This window comes from Elephas maximus, chromosome 7, assembly GCF_024166365.1.
Source record: "Elephas maximus indicus isolate mEleMax1 chromosome 7, mEleMax1 primary haplotype, whole genome shotgun sequence".
NCBI lineage: Eukaryota > Metazoa > Chordata > Mammalia > Proboscidea > Elephantidae > Elephas > Elephas maximus.
Window position 1 is genome coordinate 59,823,639 of NC_064825.1, and position 13,769 is coordinate 59,837,407.

At 38.9% G+C, this 13,769-nt stretch overlaps 2 protein-coding genes and 1 pseudogene across 2 annotated transcripts in view; 1 reads left to right on the forward strand and 2 right to left on the reverse strand.

Moving 5' to 3' along the window:
* Positions 1–724: 724 nt before the first annotated feature.
* On the forward strand, positions 725–1,341 carry LOC126080073 (suppressor of IKBKE 1-like; annotated as a pseudogene).
* Positions 1,342–8,746: 7,405 nt separating this feature from the next.
* FHIP1B (FHF complex subunit HOOK interacting protein 1B) overlaps positions 8,747–13,769 on the reverse strand; it is a 72,133-nt gene continuing 67,110 nt past the window's right edge. The window contains exon 12 of the mRNA XM_049890206.1: positions 8,747–8,798. Coding sequence (XP_049746163.1) covers positions 8,773–8,798 — 26 coding nt within the window. The 3' untranslated portion in view covers positions 8,747–8,772. The remainder of the gene's footprint in view (positions 8,799–13,769) is intronic.
* On the reverse strand, positions 12,594–13,562 carry LOC126079282 (olfactory receptor 52B2). Its single transcript, XM_049890209.1, has one exon. The coding sequence runs from the start codon at positions 13,560–13,562 to the stop codon at positions 12,594–12,596; it is 969 nt and encodes a 322-aa protein (XP_049746166.1).

Sequence of the window (13,769 nt, forward strand, 5' to 3'; positions counted from 1 at the left end):
ATATTTCAACTCACAGATAGAATATTTATCAACTGGGAAGCCTTCCCTAGGTTCAAATCTGGGGCTTCCAACTTTATTGACAATGGGCAAGTTTTTCATGCTTCAGAAATTCAGTCTGATCTGTGAAACTGAACTATTCACACTTTCCTTGCAATAATTAAATACGTTATGTAAGCTGCCTGGTATAGTGCTCAGCATATAGTGGGTTCTCAAATAATGCTAGAAACTATTCACACACTCACGGGTTGTTGAGAGTGAAAGTGTCTAGGTTTAATGCATAAGAAATTCCAATGTTTCCAGTTGCAACATTTAAACGAGTGTAGATCGCCTTGATGTTTTATTATTCCTTATATTTCCCATCGGAAACCCTGGTGGCTTAGTGGTTAAGTGCTAGAGCTCCTAACCAAAGAGTCGGCAGTTTGAATCCACCAGGATCTCCTTGGAAACTCTGTGGGGCAGTTCTACTCTGTCCTATAGGGTCGCTAGAAGTCTGAATCGACTCGACGGCACTGGGTTTGGTGTTTTTTTTGGTATATTTCCCATCATAATATTAGATTAGATATGAATTGACTTGTTATTTAGGAAACCAAATAAAAAGGGTAGAACTATACCATCCTGAAATACATAACTGACTTTAAGATTGTGCAAATGATTTTACTCAAATTTCATGAAAATGTTTATAAAAGTGGTGAGCAGCATGGACAGGTGGGATCATGCAGCCCTTATGGCCCGAACCATCGAAAAGATCCTGCCAGACTCCAAGAAGCTGCTGGGGAGAGTGCAAGAAGACCCTGCGGCCACCAAGATCAGTCCGCATAGCTGCCCTGGCAAGCTATGCTGGAGGTGGGGTCAACACTTCCAGACCAGTATCAAGAGGATGCATCCAATATGAAGGGACATGTCCAAATACAAGCCTCACATTCTGCTGTTCCAAGAGAGCACACAGTTTAGACACTGCAGCAGGAAAAGAGAGAGCTATGCGTTTCCTTGGAGGAACACCAGGATGCTTTGGAACTCATCATGAGCAAGTACAGGACACAGATGTTACAGTTGATGGTTACTTAAAAAATAGCAGTGGATGATAAATCAGTCATGAAAGTTCAACAGTCTCTGCAAAAATTGAAAGTCAAATTGACAGAATCTGTGAAATGGGAGAAGTGATGAGTTAAACAGTTCACGTGGATGATGACAAGCTTTGAAAGTCTGGGAAAACTAGCCCAGTTACAGCTTGAAAATAAGGAAATTGGAGAGTTGTTGTTCATGAGCAGTGAGTCTCTTCAAGTCAGGATAGAAGACTTAGCCAACACGGCTTCCCAAGCCATCAAAGAACTCGCTTTCTGAGTGATAGTGAAGCTTGTTTATCAAGGAAAGAAGTTATTCTCTTTCCACTGGCACATTGTCCGTTCAAATGCCTTGTCTCAGGTATGGTTTAGTGTTGATAAAAGGTACCAGGTGGCAATTTAGAATTGCAAGTCAATATGGGCTACCTACAAAACGATTTTCTAATGTGTTAGTGAGAATACGCACTGAATTTCCCCATTCCTTTCTCCAAGAGACTTTTAATTCTCATTTCTGTAACCTCAATTTACATAAACAGTTTTCAGTTCTTTTTAGTTTTTTCATATCTCTGAAACTTAGAGCATTTTATTATAAACCAGCAATTTTATTTTTCATAGGATTGTAAAATGCAGTACTAAAGAATTTTTAAAAGAGATGTAACTTTTAAAATCTACTTTGCATAAATCTATATTTTTCCCATTTATCAAAAATGATACAACTCCATAGAACTAGACTGGCAGATTCTCTGACTTGTAATGTCATTCACCTTCTCTGAAGTTTAAAGTCTCTCTGGCGCTAAAAATTGTCACTTTGCGGCCTTGTGTCTTTACTCTTAATTTGAGAGAAACTACTGCTAGTCCCCAGGAAACATATTTGAAAATTAGTCAACTGTTTTTTTTTTTTTTCTTCCAGTTGTAATATGGTCGTCATATTCAAAGAACACTGAGAAACTTGTTCTTGTGTGTATGTGCGCAAGCGCATGCATACTTAGTTCAAATGCTAAAAGCACCTTTTATTTATTCTGTTAAATTTAAGTAGGCAATTTTTCATTCATGTCCTACTAGGAAATCTTCCACTTAGGTATTTTACCCAGTGCAAAGAGCACATAGTAGACTTATTTACATCATAGTTCTTAGCTACTACATTTTATAATAACCATCACCTAGATGTCTTTCATTACTAGCACTAGTAGTTGGCTTTCTTTTTAGATCCATTTTTCACAATGAAACAAAGTTCTATCACCTAATGCGAAGTATTATTGAGTCAGGCAGCCTCAGAGCCCAGCCCTTCTAAGAGACACCTGCTCTAGCTTATCCTCCTACACCGAACAGACTAGGTCACACATTCTTCTGAAATTGTCCTTCACAAGATAACCACAGAATGGGGCAGAGATGACCTTAACTCACCTCTAGGTAGAGACTTAACATGCTAAGTCTTCCCCCATCCCGGAGAATCAAACCCTTGTCTAAAGAAAATGTCTAGTCATTCCCAAGTTCTGAGTTCCTATATGAAGGTCAATCCTGAATATTCATCATGACCTTGCATTATTTCCTTGTCTGTTGTCTATAAAAGCCCACCTCCCCAAGCTGCCAGCAAGCAGTCTTAGAGGCAGCAGTCCTGATTGCTCCTTTCCTGGTGCAACAAAATAAAGGCGCCTTTCTTCTCCAACCTCTGCCTCTGTTTATTGGCTGTAACGAGTCACACCGAGCAGAACCTGGGGTTTCCACCTGGCAACACTGTATTCATAACGCTATGTAAACAACAAAGCAATGTGGAGATTTACATACTGGCTGGTCAACTAACCTTCTCATCAACTCATTCCTACATCCCAGTTTACTCTTCAAATAGACAAATTACTTCATGTCATACTATCTAATTCGGTTTTTCCACAAATAAATGAAATTATGAATGCTAAAAAAAGGTTATAAAAGTCTCAAAATCAATTTTAAGCAACAACAGTTTTCTAAATAGTTAAAAATCAAGGTATTAAAATTGAAAAAAATAGTTAAGTACTTGTGCAGTAAAAAGTAAGGCAATGTAATAAGTAGTGATGGGAGAAATGGATGATTCTAAATAAACATGTGATACATTTGACCGATACTTACAAGGATTCTCAATGACTTAAAATAATGTATTGTATCAATTTAGTAGAGCAGATCAAAAATTTTAAGAACAAGCCACTTACTTTGGCAATACCAACTAAAAAAAGAAAACTATTTGTAATCTGTATTAAAAATCTAGCACCCCAGAAACTAAAAATCTCTTTCCTGAATAATTTTGGGTCAAATAAAGAAGTAAAAATAAAAACCACAGGCTATTTAGGAAAAAATTTAAATTAAAATAAGGCATAACCAAGTTAACCAGATCCATTCACCCCAGAATTGAGTTGCCAAGAGGCAAATTCAAACCGTTAAATAATGTCATTATTAAAAATCCCATCTTGCCCCATATTACCTAAGTGAGATCCCAGCCTGCTGAATCATTCACTAGTGTGCAAAATTTAAAAATAAACAAAAAAAAAAATCCTCAATTATCACTCATTGCCTAACATCACCCAAAGTTCCTGTAGGTATTTAAAACTGTTAGTAATATTTGGAGAAATTGGTCAAGTTATTGGATGGGCTGGCAAAATATTATTATTATTTCCATTTAAAATAATGGAATACAGGTTCTGATTATACAGAATATTCACTGGGTTTTGTTTTTTTTAATAAGTTTTCAGAAATTGATTTCTGTTACATAATGAGGAATGTTTGAAACTTCCGTGGGAAGGATGAACTGGATAGCTAAAATGGCTAAGAAACTGGGCAACGAGACAAAGAAAAGCAATTAGAAATCTAGGGTGGTTGTTGTTAGATGTTGTCAAGTCAGTTAAGACTCATAGCGACCCTGTGTAGAACAGAGGAGCTTTGGTGATGCAGTGGTTAAAGCATTTGGCTGCTAACTGAGAGGTCAGTGGTTCAAGCACACCAGCCCTTTGCAGGAGAAAGATGTGGCGGTGTTCTGGACAGAGTTAGAATAGACTCAAGGGTAACAAAGTTTGGTTTTGTTCTTTTAATAATCCCTACTGAAGCAGATCACCAGGTCCTTCTCCCACAGAGCAGCTGGGTAAGTTGGAACCACCAGCCTTTCAGCTAGCAGCCCATTACTTAACCATTTGCGCCTTCAGGGCTCCTTTAGAAATCCAGGGTAATATGAAAGAATTGTATTAAAAAAAAAAAAAAAAAGCCATGATGCACTTATAAAGCAATCTTTTAAAAGTGACATGATTTTGATCCATTGACAGTGTGTAGAAAAAGAAAATGCAGTTGATACTGATGCCAGGAGCATCAAGTTGTTCAGGAGTTGTGGCATTGGACCCTAAAAGAAGAAAACAGAAATCCAGCACACCATTTGCCCCTGTAGTAAACAATGTTAAATAATTATAATAAGATGTCTAATTCTTGATTTCCCACTTTTATAATCAGCCTATAGACACAGTACAGAAGACCTAACTGTATGATGTAAATACTGTCCACCTTGAAAATGTAAAGGTAGGGATAAGAATTTGAGAAGTGGAAAAGAAATGGAGGTCAAGGGGAAGAAATGTAACCTAATATCTTTGTCTTACATGCAGAGAAATAAAAAGGCACTGCCTAAAGTTTTTTGTTTGTTTGTTTGGGTTTTTTTGTTTTTTGTTTTGTTTTGTTTGAGATTTAAAAGAATGGAAAATAATACAACTCTTAAAAATTGAGACAGTGGGAGGGAAGGAGACAGTAGTGCAAATAAACTAAATGTTTATCTTTCACAAAGGGAAATTTATCATTTCTAAAGGAGCCCTGGTGGTGCAGTGGTCTAAGCACTCAGCTGCTAATCAAAAAGCCTGCAGTTGAGCCCACCAGCCTCTCTGTGGGAGAAAGATGTAGCAACCTGCTTCTGTAACAATTACAGCCTTGGAAACCCTATGGAGCAGTTCTACTCTGTCCTATAGGGTTGCTATGAGTTAGAATTGACTCGACGGCAATAGGTTTTTTTTTTTTTAGTTGATTAATTAGGATATAGACATATACGCAGGGAGAAATTTTACTGGCTTTAATATAAGTACTTCTGCACCATTTATTTCTTAAGAAATGAGGTCTGTGGATATTAGAATAAAAACTAATTTCCAGTTGCTACTGGCTAAGGGAGATTTTCAAATATCTTCAATTTAGTGAATTCTCACAGCACTGCGTGAATTTGAGTTTCTGGTTGTACATACAATTTGAATACTCCCAAATTTTACATCTCTGATTTTAGAATTTTCTCTATATTATCTGTTTGGTCTTTAGATATTATCATAAGGGTCATCAAGACTCAAGTTTGTCTAGAATTTCAAATTCTCTTGGACTCCAGACTTCCTGGAGCCATGCAGGCTGGATGAACACCTGAAACAAATGCCCTGAGATAATCTTTAAACCTTAAACCAAAAATATTTCCTGTAGTTTACTTAAAACCAAACAATAGTTTAGCTTAACTAGTTAAAAAATGTCTGCCTTGAGCATTAAGCTCTCTTAAGAATTCTATATGGGATCAAAGTGACAACAGCAACTCAAAAGATTAGATAGAAACCTTAGGGAGCAATGAGTTTATGTTAGTGGGGAAGAAACAACTCAGAAAAGGAGAGTGCGAATGGTTGCACTACTGAAGAATACAATCAGTGTCACTGAATTGTACATGTAGAAACGGTTGAATTGGTGAATGTTTTGCTGTGTGTATTCTCAACAACAACAAAATAAATAAATAATATATGAAAAAGGCTCAAGTTTGTCATAATTTTTTTTCCATGCTTACTGCAGTCCAGCAGTAATGATGAGATAATGTTTTTGTTTCAGATCTAGAATGATAATGTTACTCCAAGGTACAGCTAAGCATCACACCTAAGTCCAAATTCCTGGACAGAAGCTCTCAAAAGTAAACCTCAACAAACCCAGGACTCATAAGAGCCAGGCTTGTATTAGTGTTGTGGTCAGAGAACCATAGTCCAACAACCAGACATGAGTTTCAAATAACTAAAACACTCTGCCACCATTTATCAAAATCCATGGAAGGAAACAAAACATATAGTTTGCAGCAACACATATTAAAGTACTTTTTTGTCAAAGCAATTCTAGCACTCTTCTCTTCATATCTATAGGCAAAAATCTCCTACCCCTAGTCCATGATGTTTTTATTCTACTTTTCCCAACTTCTGTCATTCTCAATGGTTAATTTGGTAAATCAGTGTTTTGACTTTTTTGCCTCACTCCGTTTTACAAAAGATCAAAGAACAATTTTCACAAACATAAAAAAAAAAGAATTCTCCTCAGATTGTGATAGAAAAGGGGGAAACTGAGCAGGCAAAAACTGAATTTTTTGCCAAATGGAAAAATCTGTAAACATACACACAAAAATCTGTGTCCCATTACATTAATTTGGAAAGAATTAAACATAGGCAAAGAATAGGTCAGAGGAAAAACCCATTTTCAGGAATTTCAAGAAAGTTTAGGGCAAAATCCTGGTTGACACTATATTTTTAAAGTCACAGGTGCTTTAAGGTTGCATCATGAAAGGATACATCCAATCTTGGTTGAATAGTATTAAAATGGTTCCATGGAATTAAGGGATTATTTGGGACTCCCCACTTCAGGAATAAAGTCATAGTTGATTGTCAACTAGGCAGTGGAGCAGCTCTGCCATTTTGAAAAAGAAATGGTCCCACCTTCCAGCCCTCTATCTTTCTTTATATGTTGGTGAGATCAACTTGATGATAAACTACACCCTCCTTATCGTCTTAGAATCTTTGCCTGGTTGATATACAGACTAGGAGCCTTGGTGGCATGGTGGTTAAAGCACTTGACTGCTCACTAAAAGGTTGGCAGTTCAAACCCACCAGCTGCTCCACAGGAGAAAGATGTGGCAATTTGCTAGAGAAAGATGTGGCAATTTACTCTGTCCTACAGGGTCTCTATGAATCAGAATCTACTCAATGCCAGCTGGTTAGCTTTGGATAAATAGACTATATGTAAAATTGAAGGTAATAGCAATATCTCCTTAATAGGGCTGTTGTGAGATTAAATTAGTTAATATATGTACAGCCTTAGAACAGTGTCTAGCACATACGAAGCTGTCATCCCTATGTATGCAATCTTAGGCATTTGCCTTAGGAATTGATGCTGGACATGGAGAATGGAAGGGGGATCTAAGAGACAGGATGTCTAAGCAAAGCATAATTCTTCAATGCTTATGGATAAAAAAAAAAGAAAATCCTGAGATTCCATATGCTTAAAAGAATAAGATGGGAAGGAAGTAAGGCCAAAAAAAAATGAGTTTCCAGTAGCAAGCTGATTTATCCCTACTCCCCTGATAATGTTTCCTTCAGCACTATTTCTTATGAGGAAGTGATTATAATGTGTGTTACGTAGGTACTGGAAAGGAGGACGATTGTAAAACTATGCTGAATGGGTTTCCTGGGAGCTACGTATCTGGATCAAAAGGAAAAATGTCTACCTTTGATACAGGCTTAGGGTTCCATGCTGTCTGTCTCACATGCAGCTCTATGTTACACAACTGAATTCTCTAAATGTTTATCTGCCAGAGTGGCCTTTATCACTTTAAAGTGGTCTCAGGCCCACAAGGGATCAAGACTATTTGAAAGAAGGATTCCTGGTGCCAAGAGTAAAACAGAACAATTGATTGAGCTGGCCCAGTAAAGTGATTCTGTAGGTCTCGGGTAAGAGGTTTCCCCTGATGATAAAGGAGAAAGATATTGGTAGCAGAACAAAATTAATTTGTCACAGATAGTCATGAGCTATGTTAGAAATTCTCTCCTGACCTACCAGAACAACAGTTCCTTGGGTTTATTCCATGAAACTCCAAAAAAATCCCATGAACCAAATCCCTGCCCAGAAACTAACCCCAGTGAAAGAGAAAGTTCTTTCCCAACGTGTAAAAGAAACTGCCAGATGCAGAGAACTTGGAATAAAATGTGACAGTGTTTGTACCTCACCCTCAGGAATCCCTGTGGGTGAAGTGAAAATTTCTACCCCACCAGGTCTTTAGGGAGTGTCTGGTTTAATTAGACAGAAGTAGACCCCAGCAGAACCAGTCTCCACGGACCACTAACTAGGGAACCAGACAAGGTAGACAATGTCCTTCCTGAAGCTCTCTGTACATACTGCATCTGTCAATAACTGTACATCTGGCTAACCTATGGACTCAGAGTGGCTTGAGATTGCTGCTAGTCAATACCTACGATATTAAAGTCCAGCCCATACCTGCTAGACTTCAATGTACATAGAAACCCGTGACGAGATAGAAGAAATAGTAGAGCCGAAGAATGAGCTAAGTGTGGGATGTGTGTGTCCCCAAGTAATTTTCAGTCATACAATTGGATAATATTTAACAATTGAAGGATCCAGAGGTCAACCATCTCACCAATATTATAAATTAATTGATCTTTAAATGTGCATATTGAACTTTACGCTAGATGCTGAAACTATAACAAAGAAAAAGACACTCTCTGCCCTCACAGAACTCACATTCTGGTGGGTTCATAAATACAATAATTAATAATCAGTTAAGACCATAGGTGTCAGTACTGTGGAGAACCAGATAGATGATAAGGTGATAACTTCTGACTTGGGGGAATTGATACAGACTTCAAAGAGGAGTTGACATCGGTACTCTACCATTTGGGAGATGCACAAACTTGATTGTTTATCTTCTCTGAGTCTTGGGTTCACCTGTGTATAAAATAGAGATAATAACATGACTACGTTATGAGATTTTATGAGGATTAAGTGAGATAATGCAGCAGAGCCTTTAACATCGTCCCTAGCATGGAATAATCTTATGATGTATTCATAGATGCTGCTGCTATTATTATTGGAGCCATGGTGGGTTGTTGGTTAAGAGCTCGGCTGCTAACCAAAAGGTCAGCAGTTCCAATCAACCAGCCGCTCCTTGAAAACCCTATGGGGCAGTTCTAACCTGTCCTATAGGGTCACCATGAATTGGAACCAACTCGAAGGCACCTAACAACAACAGCTAACAGCTGTTATTATTATTACTATTATTATTAGGTGGTGTGTTTTGATACAATACTGGAAAAGCAATTTAGAGCCAAACCAAACCCATTGCGGTTGAGTTGATTCTTACTCATAGTGGCCCTATAGGACAGAGTAGAACTGCCCTATAGAGTTTCCAAAGAGCACCTCGTGGATTCAAACTGCCGACCTTTTGGTTAGCAGCTGTAGCTCTTAACCACTACACCACCAGAGTTTCCAATTTAGGGCCAGATTATTAATGCTCAACCTAGAATTTATTTTATAGTCCTGTGATTGCCAAACTGTGGCTAATGGAACACTAGGATTTTTTAGAGGTGTAAAAAAATATATGGTCATAGATACAGATATCTATGGACACATAAGTGCGAGGAATGCTGCAAATTCTAGCCTTCTCCTGGACAGTCATGTGCATGACTCATAGAGTGTCAGCATTTTCCATGCTTATTTGACCATGGAACTTTTTAATAAAACATCCATTGATACCTGATATCTATTTCTACAGAATATTTTGAAGAAAACACTTCTGTAAGTAATGAAGAATCCTCCAAAGTATCTGATGAAGAAGTAGCATGGTCAGCTCTGCCTTTTAGAATACTTAACTTAGAGTCTATTTATGGTTTAAAGTGTAAAAGATTGAAATCAGTTCAGAAGCTAACAAAATATCTGAAATGAAAGATGATAAGGGTATAAGTAACTGTTACGGGCAATGTTGAAAAAAGAATACTAACAATACTAATAATTTGGCATTAATATTTCTCAGATACTATGAACTAAGGATTGTATTAAGTGCTATACAATATATGGTTTATTTCATTTAATCTTCTCAACAACCCTGTGAGGCACTACCATTATCTCTGTTTTACAGATGGAAAAATTGAGGACTAAAAATGTTAAATTTCACAAGTTCACACAGGTAGAAAATGATGGAGACATGACTTGATCCTGATATGATTCCAAATACCACCCACTTAACCATTTAGTGGTACAATCAATAAGCGTCTAAATCATTTACTTGCTGAGGAACACATCTGAGAGGAAGGAGTTAAGAAATATTCCAGAATTTCCAGTTTACTGAAGTTGATGGGATCATCATAACATAGTTTTCAGAAAAAAAAAAAGGAACACAGGAAGAAAAGTTGGTTGGAGTGGGAGTTACATATTTTGGAGGAGATTTTGTTATCCATTTGATAGGTGGATTTATAAGTCTAAAACTCCAAAGATCTTTCTGGGCTGGAGAGAGAAATGTAGAACTCATTACTATAGGTGGTGATTTAGAAAATGATTGTGCAAGACCTTTTCAGGAAAAGCATGAATGACAGTCAAGACTGTAAACCCCAAGAAATTACTTCAGTTTTGCTAACCTGCCCATAAAAAGTATGCTGTAATTCCCTGGGGCTAGTCAGAAGCCAGGCAGGAGAATCAAGAGGACCCTGTTTCCTCCTACTCTTTCTATTCTCTGGTTTCTGCATTACAAGTAAAGGGATGAGAAATAAGCTGATTTGCCTCCATGGTGTCAAACAGCCTTTGTGGGGGGCTGATTTATTGATAACTGGTTCTGTGGACTAATTTAATTTGTTTGAGTGTCATGTTCTGACTTCAGGAAGACAATTATGCTCTAATTTGTTCTTTCATTCATTTTTTTTAACTAGTTATTATGTACCAGGCATTTTGTAATACACACAGCATATAAATATGAATGACACATGCTTTTCTGATTTCAAGGAGTTTACAATCGATTGAGGGTACAGATAAATGAACAACCCATTACAATTTATTTCACACATTTGGAGATTTGTATAAGATGCAATAGATGTACAAAGATAGGAGGCTTGGCTAGCCTGAGAAGATAAGGAAAGGTAGGGAAGGCAGTTCTTGAACCGAAATTTAAAGAACAAGCAAGAGTCTTTCAGATGGCCTAACAATAGGCATGGCTTTTCTTTAAAAACATTTGCCATTTTGTAGGAGAAAGATGCTGATGAAGAGTGAGCTACTTGTATCAGGTGGACACTTGAGACTGTGTCGGCATCTCCTGTCTGGAGGGGAGATAAAAGGGTAGAGAGGGTTAGAAACTGGCAAAATTGTCACGAAAGGAGAGACTGGAAGGGCTGACTCATTAGGGGGAGAGTAAGTGGGAGTATGGAGTAAGGTGTATATAAGCTTATATGTGACAGACTGACTTGATTTGTAAACATTCACTTAAAGCTCAATAAAAATTATTTTAAAAAAAAATTTTGCCATTTTACAAGTGAGATTGTTACTGGAATAAGGTTTTTGTCTCTCATTGGTCAAGAATGAGCAGGTAAGGCACATAGTTTTCCACAAAAGCAAAGCTTTATTGAAGAGGCTTGTAAGCAGAGACATGGATGGCCTAGAGTAATGCTTACCCCTGTCTCATAGAACAAAAGACAGGCCTGAGTTTTTAAAAGTTCTTGGGTGGGAAAAGATTCATGTTTATTCATAGACACAGGCGGGGATATGTTAACTACATTGCTCACGCAGCAGCTTTCCAAGGTGGCTCCTGTCCTGGAGGCCTCTGGGATTCGTAGCAGGACTTATTATGGGGTATCACACCTGTGCAGTCTCTCACTCCCTGGATTCAATTCCCCAGCTGGGGCTGCAGTCCCTCACTGCCCCTGGTGGAAGGCCACACAGCGGTCACAGGTGAATGTTCTGCGCATGTCCCTGGGCATGGTTTTCTCCAGCTGCTTCTGAAAGACAACTTTAAAAAAGTTTTCAGGCTATTTTTAGATACCCTGCCCCATTGTTCTGGGGAATGGCTTTGTTTCTGTACCCTGGCCCATTTCTTGTTACTTTGTCTGCAGATTTGGGGGCCCCTCTGTTCCTTGTCTTAATAAGTCTCTAGGTTCCACACTCAACCCCTTATTACCTCCCTGATAGTATAGTATAGTCTATTTCTCTTTTACTTGCTTCTCCTCTAACCACAGTAGTCTCTTCACTATTTCTCAAACAGGCACTCTCCGATCTCAGGGCCTTTGCTCCCTGTCTTAAGATGAAAGCTACTTGATTCTGTACAAAGAATCAATGCACTCTTTGGATTAAAAAAGAAAAATTGAACCTCCTTGAAATGTTTAATACAAAATAGTTTTCATTCATTTGTTCATGTCCTCGCTTCATGTTGTGTGTCCAGCTCCCTGTGCTTCTGGAACTTATCTGGTCTACTGAAGATACCAAATGCTCATATCAGAGTCATGTACACTTAGTAATCATTTCTGGGTTTTGGTGGGGAGGAAGGTGAGAAGAAAGCAGAAAAAAAAAAAGAAAAGAAACTGCAGAAGAAGGCAAAGAAGTGAAGACAGAAGACAAAGAAGAGAAAAGTTGGGGAAGGAAAGATGGAGAAGAAGGAAGAGAAAGAGAAGGAAGAAGAGGAAAATCCCTTTCAGTCCTGGAAATCTCTGCATTTCACACCTAGCTTCCTTGATTAAAAGGGGAGTGGGGATATGTGAGGAGCCATCAGCCTAGAGGGGAGGCACAGCACCAAGCCTTGATCTCATAGAACTGATGGGCTACATTCTCCCTGATCTGCTTAGTCTTCACACCATAGACAATGGGGTTAAGCATCGGTGGTACCACCACATAAAGATTGGCCAGCAGTATATGGACATGTCGAGGAATGTTACGTCCAAAGCGATGGGTCAATAAGGTGAAGAAGGATGGAACATAAAACATGAGTATGACACAGAGGTGGGATCCACAAGTGCTGAGGGCTTTGTGCCTAGCATCCTGGGAGGGCAAACAAAATACAGCTCGGAGGATCAGTAAGTAGGACACAGCAATTAGGATCACATCTAAGGTGACCATGACAATGGGCACCGAGAAGCCATACCAGACATTGACAGTGATGTCAGCACAGGCTAAGCGGGCCACTCCAATATGCTCGCAATAGGAATGGGGGACAATGTTGGTCTGGCAGAAGGGCAGGCGCTTCAGCAAGAAGATCACTGGGAAGATGATGCAGAAACTTCGTGTAACAATGCCCAGAGCAATCCTTCTCACAACAGGCCATGTTAGCACTGCTGTATATCTCAGAGGGGCACGGATGGCCACAAAGCGGTCAAAGGCCATGGCCAACAGGATGGCTGACTCCCCCACAAATATCATATGGACAAAGAAGACTTGAGTGACACAGGCATCAAAGACAATGTCATGAGAGTGGAGCCAGAAGATGGCTAGGGCCTTGGGCACAGTCGTGGTGGACAGCATGATATCTGTCATGGCCAGCATGGAGAGGAAGAAGTACATGGGCTCATGGAGGCTGCGTTCTGTGATGATGACTACCATCAGGAGGCTATTTCCCAGGACTGCAGTGATGTACATGAGGCAGAAGGGTATTGACAGCCAAGTGTGATAAGCCTCCAGCCCAGGGATGCCAAGTAGGACAAAAACTGCAGGGTGGAAGATGGTAAGGTTGGCTTGAGTCATGATGCACTTTAGAGTCCTCTCTACAATGACTGAGGAGCTGATGAGTCTGCTGAAAGGGATAGGAATAGAAAGCACCTCTGAAGACGGGCAGAGATCACCAAGGATAGCATGGATTTTTGAATTTTAGGACTTTCTAGGGAAATTCCCCAGAGAATACACACTTTGATGTAGGAATAGTTTCTGGCCCTCAGCACCTAGCTTGCTTGA

What these genes read in the sequence shown, in the direction of transcription:
- LOC126079282 (XM_049890209.1), bottom strand. Translation starts at nt 13,562, where the DNA reads ATGACTCAAGCCAACCTTACCATCTTCCACCCTGCAGTTTTTGTCCTA.